Source organism: Ylistrum balloti, unplaced genomic scaffold, assembly GCF_031769215.1.
Source record: "Ylistrum balloti isolate Yb309-2 unplaced genomic scaffold, AGI_CSIRO_Ybal_v1 Utg370110, whole genome shotgun sequence".
NCBI classification, from domain to species: Eukaryota; Metazoa; Mollusca; class Bivalvia; order Pectinida; family Pectinidae; genus Ylistrum; species Ylistrum balloti.
In genome coordinates this window covers 571,057-584,232 of record NW_026782132.1, presented here as the reverse complement: position 1 = coordinate 584,232, position 13,176 = coordinate 571,057, and the positions used below count along the sequence as shown (strand labels likewise).

At 35.4% G+C, this 13,176-nt stretch overlaps 1 protein-coding gene across 1 annotated transcript in view; it reads right to left on the bottom strand.

Moving 5' to 3' along the window:
* Positions 1–13,176, bottom strand: part of LOC132550189 (cadherin-related tumor suppressor-like) — a 75,941-nt gene that overhangs the window by 12,687 nt on the left and 50,078 nt on the right. Inside the window, exons 6-9 of the mRNA XM_060214220.1 lie at positions 12,114–13,020; positions 3,618–3,798; positions 1,253–1,527; positions 202–1,010 (exon numbers count right to left, since the gene is read on the bottom strand). Coding sequence (XP_060070203.1) covers positions 202–1,010; positions 1,253–1,527; positions 3,618–3,798; positions 12,114–13,020 — 2,172 coding nt within the window. The remainder of the gene's footprint in view (positions 1–201; positions 1,011–1,252; positions 1,528–3,617; positions 3,799–12,113; positions 13,021–13,176) is intronic.

The window sequence follows — 13,176 nt, the reverse complement described above, 5'->3', positions numbered from 1 at the left end:
AAAATCATTTCAAAGTTAGAAATCAAACAGATTCAATTAAGCAATTACTATACATTAGGAACTGTGTATTCAAAATTTTATAAATGAAACAGAACAGAACCATTATAAGAGAATTATTTTGATAAGCATATTTCTTTTTCAGCTTTAATGAAAACATTTCAAGTGATTCTGTTGTTACTATCAAGATTTGATTGTTCTTACATGATCCACAGCATAGATGATCAGATTGAAGGTGTCTGTGACTTCTCGATCCAACATTGTCCGTGTTTTAATAAGACCGGTGACAGAATCGATGGTAAAGTTGTTGTGGGGGTCGCCACCCTGTATGGAGTAGGTTATCCTTCCATTTTCATCATCGTCAGCATCAGAGGCAGAGACTTTGATGACTGATGTTATGGTAGGTTGATTTTCAGAAATGGTGTGAGAGTACACTGTGAAGGTGAAGCGTGGAGTGTTATCGTTAAGATCTGTCACATCCACATTAATGCGAGCATAGGATGACAGAGCGGGATTCCCTGTGTCCCGCGCCTCTACCCACAACTGAAAGTCAGCTGCCATTTCATAGTCAACCTGGTTATTGACTGTGATGTCACCCGTCTGAGCGTTGATGGTGAAAGTGTTTGCTATGTTGCCCCCAGCAATGTGGTAAGTAATGCCCCTATTGATCGGAGACGAAGCAGAGACAGAAGTCAGTGGGTAGCCACTGATGACATTCTCATGAATTTGAAGGTTGGAGGGCACACTGTCAAATGTTGGTTTGTTATTATTTGAAGAAGCCACTGTCACATCAAGGTTGACCAGTGACCTTCTAATCTCACTGCCCTTATCTGATGCCTCCACTGTACACACATATCGGGCTCCTGTCACTGTAATGTCCTGGGCCGCTGTGATGATGCCACGGTCAGCATCTATAACAAAACGGTCAGCATTGGTCCCACTCAAACGGTAGGTGACCAGTCCATTTGAACCGGTATCTTGATCCACTGCAGTTACTCCCAGTACAAAGCCTCCTGTAAATCAACAACCATAGTCAATATCAGCTTTTAGCGTTTACCCTTTTGCAGTGATACTGGAATATATTACAGTACTTTTATTTCTCAACTATTTCAAAGAAATCATGGAAATCAATATAACTGAAATAACAAAACTAAAGCAAAAAATTATTTGAAGTGTAAATAAAGTCTGGAATTAGTAACACCAGTCAGACTGTTGATAAAAGCTATAAATTTATCGGTGATGTAAAGTTGTGTACCTGCTGGTGTGGGATTGTTGACCATTTGAGTGTAGCTGGGCCGAAGAAACATTGGATCATTATCATTAACATCGTCAACATATATCACAACATCAGTGGTTGTAAAGTGTGGCTGAGATCCACCATCTGATGCAATGACCTTGAGATTGTACTGGTCAAGGACATGTCCAGTGGTGGGGTCAATCTCTTCTCGGTCCAGTGCCTGTGTAGTTGACACCACTCCTGTGATAGCATTCACAATAAACTTGTTCCCGACAGAGTTCTCCAAGCGATACCTGTAACATACAACATACGAATGTAAACACTCCCAGATAAACATACCAATATAAACCAAACACTCCCAGATAAACATACCAATATAAACCAAACACTCCCAGATAAACATACCAATATAAACCAAACACTCCCAGATAAACATACCAATATAAACCAAACACTCCCAGATAAACCAAACACTCCCAGATAAACCAAACACTCCCAGATAAATATACCAATATAAACCAAACACTCCCAGATAAACCAAACACTCCCAGATAAACCAAACACTCCAAGATAAACCAAACACTCCCAGATAAATACCAATATAAACCAAACACTCCCAGATAAACATACCAATATAAACCAAACACTCCCAGATAAATATACCAATATAAACCAAACACTCCCAGATAAACATACCAATATAAACCAAACACTCCCAGATAAACATACCAATATAAACCAAACACTCCCAGATAAACCAAACACTCCCAGATAAACCAAACTCCCAGATAAACATACCAATATAAACCAAACACTCCCAGATAAACATACCAATATAAATCAAACACTCCCAGATAAACATACCAATATAAACCAAACACTCCCAGATAAACCAAACACTCCCAGATAAATATACCAATATAAACCAAACACTCCCAGATAAACATACCAATATAAACTAAACACTCCCAGATAAACCAAACACTCCAAGATAAACCAAACACTCCCAGATAAACATACCAATATAAACCAAACACTCCCAGATAAACATACCAATATAAACTAAACACTCCCAGATAAACCAAACACTCCCAGATAAACCAAACACTCCCAGATAAACATACCAATATAAACCAAACACTCCAAGATAAACATACCAATATAAACTAAACACTCCCAGATAAACATACCAATATAAACCAAACACTCCCAGATAAACCAAACACTCCCAGATAAACATACCAATATAAACCAAACACTCCCAGATAAACCAAACACTCCCAGATATTATTGCAGTACTCCAAAGATCTTTTTTATAATTATACGTAAGTATCATGTTCATTCTGAATTCAACACACATACAAAGTTAAACACCTCTATTCAAAAAGACATGAATTTACACATTCAATGTTAATGTCATAAGCTGTAAGAAAATTTTTTAAAATATTGAAAAAAATTTTAATAAACTAAACAAAAATACATTTAACTATACATAAACAGATCAATTATTCAGACAAACTACACAAAAGACAGTAAATCTATTCCAAACACTAATAAACCATGCATAAACAGAAAACTATACAAAAACAATTAAAATAAATTACAATCGTCTGATAATAAAGTACAAAAATCTTTAATATACCGAGGGACGGTGTAAGTTGTTACGTTTACACTCAAACGGGAAAAAATCATTTGATTAACAAATAATTCAAAATTAAAACTGCAATGTCACAATGCAAACTACGAAGTTGAAGATCATTGAATAAAGGTCATCAAACAATGTGCATCATGACCTAAATGCAAACAGTGTACATGACGATCCCATACATAAAATGCATGTATGGTAAACATTTGGACAACTTTGAGTGGATCTCTGTCAGTGAGAAACTTGTTGGTTATTAAATGTGACCAGGGAGGAGGGTGAACCAGCCTATAGTACAAACACTTCTCAAAGCGTGACATGGAAGAGGATAATTTAGTTATCTCATCCACTGAAATTGTGAATAGATAGGATATAAATAAATGTAATGCTTTAAATGATGTTTACATAGATAGTGTTTTGGTGGGGCAGGTTAACCTTACTATCCCACCATTGTGCTTTAGTCCATTCTATGGTCTACATTTCATTTTTTTCATTAATTTCATATCACAGTTTTATCTTTAACTATGATATTCAACATCTTATTTGAATGAGCAAAACCATAAAATTTGTCTTTTTAAATCTCTAAGCAATCAATGCCATTTACATAGAGGTCCTGGTTTTTTTTCCTGCTACCATACATTGTCCTGTAAACAAAACTTCAAACATCTATATCTGTCAACCCATCATCCCATAATTTCACCGCGAAGGTTTTACTAAACACATGATCACGCCAGAACTTACGTGACTTGGCCATTTGGCCCATCATCAGCATCAGTGGCTTTGACAGCCAATATTGAAGTCAATGGATTTTCATTTTCAAGGATATGTCCTACATATGTTCCAGTATGTTCAAAGATAGGGGAATTGTCATTGACATCAGCGACAGTGACGATCACCGTCCCTGTACCAGTCAGTAGTGGACCTGGGTGGTCTGTAAACATAAAAAACAACAAGTTTATTAACATTTTTAATTTCGAGACCATGTATTAGTAGAATATATCAATCATAAATACATCTTATCACTTCTAATGTGATGAATCAACAGCCAAGGAAATAGAATCTTGTCATCAGTCTAAATGAAGGATGACATGTCACATGCAGTATAACTCAATACAAATTGATTCTATCCCAACAACAGACAACTGTTCTAGAAGGCAATATATGCATCTGGTTTGCAAATTACCTGTCAAGTTCATGTATTCAAGGAATACCAATAAGTATTTAATATCTAAAATTTAAGATAATAATAATTTTTTCACTTATATTATTACATATTGTGGGAAATGTTAATGTTGCATACAACTAACTTTGATATTGATCAGAACAGTGACAGGAAACTGTTCAACCATAATTACTGTTAAAGTATTTATTTCTCTTGATAATCAATGAATGCCTGATACGAGAAACAGTGGCTGTATGATAGGGTACAATGAACCATCAGTCAATCTACTACAAAGTTCATTCATGATCCCTAAATGACACCCAAAGTCAGTTTTATTGATTGTGAATGAAATACAGAAAAAGTTCACATTAAATTATTACTTTTGAAATATGTATTAAATCTGGCCATTCACTGATACAGAGGCCTGCCTTTCCTATAGTGGAGACTGACCTCCCTACCTTACCCTACCATACCCTACCATTGAGACAGACCTCCTTTCCCTACAGTTGAGACAGACCTCCTTACCCTACAGTTCATGTAAACTTTCCTATCCTAAAGTTGTGACAGACCTCCCTAACCTACAGTTGAGACAGACCTTCCTAACCTACAGTTGAGACAGACCTCCCTAACCTACAGTTGAGACAGACCTCCCTACCCTACAGTTGAGACAGACCTCCCTAACCTACAGTTGAGACAGATCTCCTTACCCTACAGTTGAGACAGACCTCCCTAACCTACAGTTGAGACAGACCTCCCTAACCTACAGTTGAGACAGACCTCCCTAACCTACAGTTGAGACAGACCTCCCTACCCTACAGTTGAGACAGACCTCCCTAACCTACAGTTGAGACAGACCTCCCTACCCTACAGTTGAGACAAACCTCCCTAACCTACAGTTGAGACAGATCTCCTTACCCTACAGTTGAGACAGACCTCCCTAACCTACAGTTGAGACAGACCTCCCTAACCTACAGTGGAGACAGACCTCCCTAAGCTACAGTTGAGACAGACCTCTCTACCCTACAGTTGAGATAAACCTCCCTAACCTACAGTTGAGACAGACCTCCCTACCCTACTGTTGAGACAGACCTCTGAAACCTACAGTTGAGACAGACCTCCCTACCCTACAGTTGAGATAAACCTATCCTTAATGCTTTGTGTCTATCCTTGTAAATTTAGCTGAGCTGCATGATGATGACTTGTTTGTCAGTTTTATATTACTTATATAACACACAAAAATATCTGCTGTCGCATAAAAAACCAGGTTATATAAGTCTTATCAGATGAAAATATCTCAAATCCAGAAATATGCATAATAATTAGGGTCCTACCGGTGAACTGGGAAATATGTCTGATACATATATCCCTATGTATGTTACCACTTATTAACGGGTTTTACGTCCACCATTACGACCTTTCTGTCTTTCAGCGGACGAAATGTGTTCCCACAGGTAAACTTAAAACAAGTATTGAGTTGTCTCCCCTTACCATATTTAACCTGACTTTCAACAATGTCCCACTGTCTTGATATCTATACATATTTATTCTGGGTAAATCAAATGTGATATTTCTGGTGTCAGCAATTGTTTTTCTTGCTACATTTGTATTTCACAACTTGTACTTTTTTTCATATTTGGACAGACCTCACAGCTTTCTTGTTCAGCTTTGAAAGGTTTCACATTTTGTATGCTGTGTTCAGTTCGGCCAGGTTTTCCTGCACCCTAAAATATCTAATATTTGGGATGTAAAATGGCCTTATAAAACAGGTGGTCCTAATAGAACTTCCCTCATAACCTATTTTTAAATTGACAGTAAATGATCAGAATGAAATTCTCATTTTTTTTTTTTATCTAAAGCACACTTGAGATCCTGACAGAGACTTCATACTCTGTAGGAGGTCATTTTAAGATACCAATCATGTTTGCAACATTTTGTTTAGAATACTTCATGGTGTTCTGACCTTCAATTTTTTGTTGACTTTTTTCGCCACAGAAATATGTAGTGGCATTACTATTAGTTTCTATAGAAAGTCATACGGTGCCTTATCTTACACAATAATTTTTTATACAAGGATTATTAAGTTTTATAATAAGTTTGGAATTTGATTTGATGAATAGTTTTTATAAAGCAGGGAGTTAGTCTATACCAAGCATTCTGTAATGGGGATACAAATTTACCTGGGTACATTACACAAATGAGATACATCAAACTTTGGCCTTTGTCACACATCACCTGCTAGTACCTACAAGGTACCTTAACGAGCATGGTTACAGATCTATATCCTCACTTTGTACATGATCGACCACATCATTTTTACTAATTCTGAATACAAATTCTGTCATTATTTCTGAAAAAAAATGTAACTTTTCACAAAAATCAAGCTATATAGAAATTACGTCATGCAGGTATGCCTCTATACTAATTAAATAGCAATAAAAATTGTTCTTTATTAAAAATTTCATCACAACAAAAACTATATCAATTTATACACTAGTGTGATGATGCAGAATTCGAAGAATTTAATTTACTATATTTTTTGCAAACATGATTAATCCAAAATCAACTTAAATTATGCAAATGAGTTTAATTCTGCTTCAAATAATGATAGTCAGTCTGGAATTATGTGTGATGGTAAGTTAATATCAAATAATGATAGTCAGTGTGGAATTATGTGTGATGGTAAATAACATCAATATCTGTGATAATTCAGCACATTATATAATTTCTCTATAAGTTCTTGCTTTGATTTAAATTTACAAAAGACAATAAAAAAATATTTCTTATATAGAGTAAAACATGAATCATTGTTTAACCCATGATTTACCACATACCCAGGAATAAACTCAGCAGCTTGGAAACTTGTTCATCATTAGAAATATTACAGTATGTACTAGATTAAGTGATTTGATGTAAATATATGTACGATATATTATGTATATACCACTATACATATTACATGTACCATAGTTTATTAGGTAATAAGCTCACCAAGATCTATTGGAATTTAATTATCTATGCTAACAAATTCTATACATTGCACTGTAATACCCCATCCCTCTCTACTTTACATGTGTGCTCTAGTGTTTTCACCAGTAACACAAAAATATACCACATATAGCCTTCAGTGATTGTTTAAGGCACTACTTCAGGATGCTAGAATTTCTAACAGTCCTGAAATCTTTTGTTTATAAAACATGCCAACCAAATAATAGACAAGTAAACAAGTTCTCATGACCTATTTTGACTGACTAAACCTCCATCTTTACCTGCAAGAATCACTTTTTGGAAAAAGTTGAAAAATAGTGAAATTAATACAGAAAGTTCTACCAGTCATAAGGTCCAGTATTTCTTAAGGTCATCACTGTAGCAAGGTATAGGGTAACATCTAGGTTTTTTTCTTTGCAAATATTCATTCATTTGCCTCCTGCATACTTAAATATTTCTATCATTAAAATTACTGGAATAATTGCCTGAATCTCAATCATGCCATCAGCTAAGTACCTGGACTTCTTTTTTTCCATTGATTTTAATAAAATTCACCTGGTAATCGATTACATTTTAAATGATATTCAAATTACATTCCTAGAGTTTAGCATGACCTGACTGTCTACCTAGCTATTGCATTTCTCAATGTTTTTAGAATCAATATTTCACACCCTTGAGAAGGACACTTGTCTTTGTCAATGGCCGTCCTGATAGACAACTGAGTGCTTTTTGGGGCGATTTGTTTGGATGTACTGGTTCTGTCTACCCACTTCCACTTATCTAAGTTATTCTAACTCTACCTATGATACCAGCTATTGACACTCTCCAGTATCAAACATACAGACAAAACATACTAAGTATACGCATTATCTACTGTATGTGGTTTTCATTTTCCATTAAACATGTACATTTTAAACAACAATTTGGCAGTTATATTTACATAACACTGATAATTTAACATATTTTCTTGTTAAAGTTTCATCTATTTCATTAAAATTTTTTCTTTTTGTTAACACTATATAAGATTTTGTGTGTGACTTTCATGTCACCTTGCCATAGAACAGAGTTTCCACAACCAAGTTTCCTTGTTGCCCATTCTGCATTTCCATTTTTTTCTATTTCAAATGATTAACAGAAACAAATAATTACCCATGTTGTAACAAAAAGCCTTAAACAGAAATTTTTGTTAATAATGTTCCAATATCCATAATGATGTTGATAATTACACCGAGGCAGAAGTTCTGGAACACCATACTTCTCGTGATAGACTAACAATAATCTCCAGTGGTTTTGTTACATACCAGAGGCAGCAATACACACACAAACAATTATAAACAGCATGTATTTCACTTAGAAATTAATGCTTTCTCATCTAGTAGTTCTGCTGCAAGATTCCATTTCAGTGCACTATGCAGAAAATTACATGCAAAATGTCGAAATAGATTACGTAGGTGTAAGTGATGGGAAAGGGAAGGAGAAAGAGAGATGGGGAGAAGGAGGAGACTGGAGTGGGGAAGGGAATGAGAGGGATGCTCAGAAAAGCAAAGAAGTGAGTAAGGAGACGGGAGAGAGTGGGAGGAGGGGAATAAGATCAGTTTAAAATGGGAGAAAGAGAGAGTTAGAAAAGTGAAAGATGGGAGAGAGAGTGGTGGGGGGGGAGGGGGGGTAGGAAAGTGAAAGATAATAGAAAGAGAGGAAAGGGTAGAAAAAGCAAAACATGAAAAGAACAGGGATGAGGGAAAAAAGTGAAAGATGGGAGGGGGGAAAGTTAAAGATGAAAAAGAGAGGGATGGAGAGAAGACTAGAACAAGGAAACAAGCTGTAGGTCTGTGTAAAATCCTTTAAACACATCAACTGGTTTAACTCCAGACATATACAACCTGTCAGCATGGGTAACACAACTATAACTATTTATGTAGGACTGCTGACAGAACACAAGTGGTTCTGTCTGTTTCCACCCCAAACTACATATGTAGTCATTAAACATGCCCCAGCATTCCAATATTCATTAGCTGGCATTGATTAGAGAGTTCCACTGACGGTAGATTTATATAACCAGGTTGGATTTCCTAAAGGCCAGACATGCTATATGTGGTTATGACGTTTATTATCTGTTTTATATCAATGCACTAGATCTCCTGACGACTCATCAAACAGCCAGGGTTTTGAGGAAACCACCGATTACATGTGTCAATGGTTTTCTAAATGTCCCATATCTTACATGGTCTTTCCTAAGCCCTTTAACCTTTTATTCTTCCTGTGAGCTTCAAGGTGTTATTAAACTTTCTGAACTTACACTAAGGATACACATAAAGTTCTCTATTTCTTCAACATTACTGTGGTAGTAATTATAAGAATGACCATTTTAACTAAAACTTCCCTTATATCTGGTTAATCCCATCTGCTTTAATCATATCAACAAATGTTTCAAAAATTTGAAAGAGAAAAACCTAATTTATGTCCATATGGTTTCAGAATACTTCACTGTATAAACTAATTTCACCAAAATGCTTCACATAATATACAGAGGCCTTACAATTTTAAAATAAACAATAAAATACATCTTGATATAAAGTAAACATATTTTCCACATAGACATTCTCCTATAAACAAAACAAGCTGCTGAGACTGACAGATCTGCTTGGTCACAGTGTAGGTAGCATATACCCTTAAACAAGCAGACTTAAATCTTATTATAAACTCAAATGAATTTTGGCATTTGCATGCAACAGATGCAAAATCTTTAAATACTACATAATACAAAATATTCCACTTTGCTAATAATCTTTCTTAAAAAGGATATTATAGCTATTTTCATTTTTAGTTCTAATTCATTTCTTGTTAAAATTCAAATCACAAAATGGCTACAAAACTTTTTTTCAAAAAATGCAAAAAGATAAACAAGAAATTCTTAAAATCTGATTAAGTCATCCACCAAAACATTTTGTTTAACATATTTTCTTTATCATGTCTTTCAAAGCAAGGAAAACATCAGGCTTATTGAGTCTGTCTTCTATCAATTTTATGGAAAACTAATTCAATTTCTATCAAAGTTTTCATCATTTATGAGATAAAATTTGCAAATATAAAAAACCGAAATACTATTTCAAACAATGAATTAACAGCAATACAGCATGCCTGTTTTGTGTTACTAATGAGCTTGGTGTATTAAAACTGGATCACATAACTGATCTAATCTGTGGCCATTAAAATCTTATTAATTTCTGGTGTCAGTGTGGTCTCTGAGAGAAATTATCCCAGAAAAATGGTATTCTGGAACATTTCAATAAAAAGAAGCACACAAAAAACTGATGTTTATCGTTTATCAAATTGAAAAAGGTACCAGGTCATAGCGCCCTTTTTTATGACCATCCAAAATTTGGTCTGTGGAGAGTAATGTCATAACCAGAAAAAATTCAAATTTTTCAATTAGCGTGTTGTGTTTCTATAAACTTATCTGAAATGCTGATGTTATCCGTAATCATGAAAACAGTTTAACAATTAGACAATCTCCACATCTCTATACCTTATGGTAACAAATGACACTCTACATTATACCCTACAGTCAAAACATACACCTCAATTTTCAATTTACATGTTTTGTGTTTCATTAAAGTTTATCTGATAGGTAAGCCTGGCCCCCAGCCCACAAAAACACCTTGCTACCTGTCTGATTTCTACCTGATCATCCATGAGATAAAGGCTTAACTGTGCTGCCAAACATTTGTAGGAATACATGGGGGTATCACGACGTAATCATAATTGGTGGAGACCAAAATACATCCGTAACAGACTAATACAGATATAATCCACACATAAGGTTCTGGAGCCAACGGCATTTTGTAAAAATGAGATAGTGGTAGAGAAGTATACACAAAACATGTTAAGTGTGTGGGCCACAGAAAATTGATTACAAACAGTGTTATCTGATAGTTGGCATTCCCTGCCTATAGCTTTTCTGACGTCTGCATAATATACATTTTTATTTTCTGTGGACAGGTATATACCTAGTTTATAACGGAGCCTGATAACATTGTTGTCCTTACCTAAACCTGGACAAACACAGACTTAATATACCGATACACCAAATACAGTGATCAAGTTCACAAACAGTTCAAGAAAGACCAACAAGATACAAATTCCTTTACGTGTGTGAGACCTTTGTATGTCACGACCAGCGAGTCCTTTACCTGTGTGGATTTCCTTTATGTATCAATATTTTACAGTAATTTTACAATCATGATGGTACCAAAAACTATGTACGCACAACAAAATAAGAGTCCTTCATGAGAGTTATCTTCATCAAATGACTTGTCAACTAATTAAACCTGGATACAATTTATGTGTATTTCATCATCAAATGTTAATATCAAGCAACAATAAACACAATATATAACGATCAATGTAGCCAAGAAAAAGGTGTCAAGACAGCCATGACAAATGCAAAGGTCAAGGTTGTCCTACTATCAAACTGTAAAACATTTACTATATACCATGTCCAATTAATCTAAAATAAAGTTCAAAGTAGAAATAATATACACTTAAGTCAAGGTCCTATCTCAGGTCATCATTGCCCGATACATACACATCTAGGAAATTCAATTCTACATCAAAATAGTAAAAGTCAAAGGCATGAAAGGTCAAGGCAATCACCATATAGCAGACTCCTGATTATAAAAGTAATGCTGTAGTTATGTAGATCTCACAGCTACAGGAGATTAGTGACAGACTTTAGCTTATGTTAAGAAGTATTTCCTAGGTATTACATCATTTCTGACTCGTAACAGGAAATGAGCTGGACATCAAAAGCAATCTCTATCATTCATCTTTAAATAAACTACATTCGCTTTTAAAATGTTAAATGCAATGAGGTTATTTGAATGAATTTCCCTTCAACAAATGGTTGATAGATTCAGTTCATGTCTACCAGGCTTTTAAAAGGAAAAGATGGAAAAATTAGTCCTCATATCAAAATACCTTTACTGAATGAGAAGAAAAAAATATTCATTAAGTTTTATCAGATGAAAGCCATAGCACAGAACTATCTTGTGCTTGCTAACACAGGTCATTTTATAAATAGACAAACTTACCATAATCTTTTCCACGCACAACAAGTTGATATGAATTGACAACTTCACGGTCCAGTGATTTATGACAAGTTATCTCCCCTGAAGTCTCATTTATCTGAAATATTTGTTCATCATTTCCACCTAAAAAGGAGTAAGCAACTTTGTTGAATGGAGCCGAATCGTCATCCCTTGCTGAAACAATGATAACCCGGACAGGTGGTGTGGCATTCTCCAACACAATAGGCTTATAAGGAGAATTCACAAATACAGGGGCTTTATCATTGATGTCTGTGACTGTGATTTTCACAGAAGCCTGGGCATATCTTGTATCAGAACTACTATCTTCTGCCTGAATTGTGATGTCATAAAATGTCCTTCGTTCAAAATCTAAATTTTTCTTCACACGGAGAACTCCTGTGCTCTGATCCACACTAAAATCAGAGTTATCTGTTCCTGCTATTATAAAGTAGCGGACCAGGCCATTTGTGCCTGCATCTGCATCTTGTGCATTAACGGTAAGGATAGTAGATCCGACAGTAACATTCTCCTGTACTGTAGCAGTATATTCAGTCTGGCTGAATACAGGACTGTTGTCGTTGACATCCTCAAGGTGAATAATCAAGGTCTGATCCGTAGACCTTTGGGGGGTCCCATTGTCAGTGGCCTTCACATTCATAGTATACTGAGGCACAGTCTCCCTGTCAAGAGCTTGTGTGACCCTAAGTTTACCACGGATATTTTCAATGGTGAAGGGTAGATTTGTACTGGTGGTACTGTAGTAAACTAGTCCATTTCCTCCTTCATCTTTGTCTTCTGCAGTTACCATGGCAACTACATCGCCAACCCGAGCATTCTCCTTGATCCAGATCTCAGAGGGTGACACAAACTTTGGGTAGCTATCATTGACGTCTTCAACAATAACTGTTATCTGATGAGAAAAAGACAGCATATTTCACATTTCTGTCAGTTCATAAAATATCTAAATTATCATATTTTTTTTCTGAATTACAGTAGAAAATAAAGCTGCTCCACGAGTAAGGGAGACAACTGCGGTGAACAGAATTATTGACTTCATGATGAATAA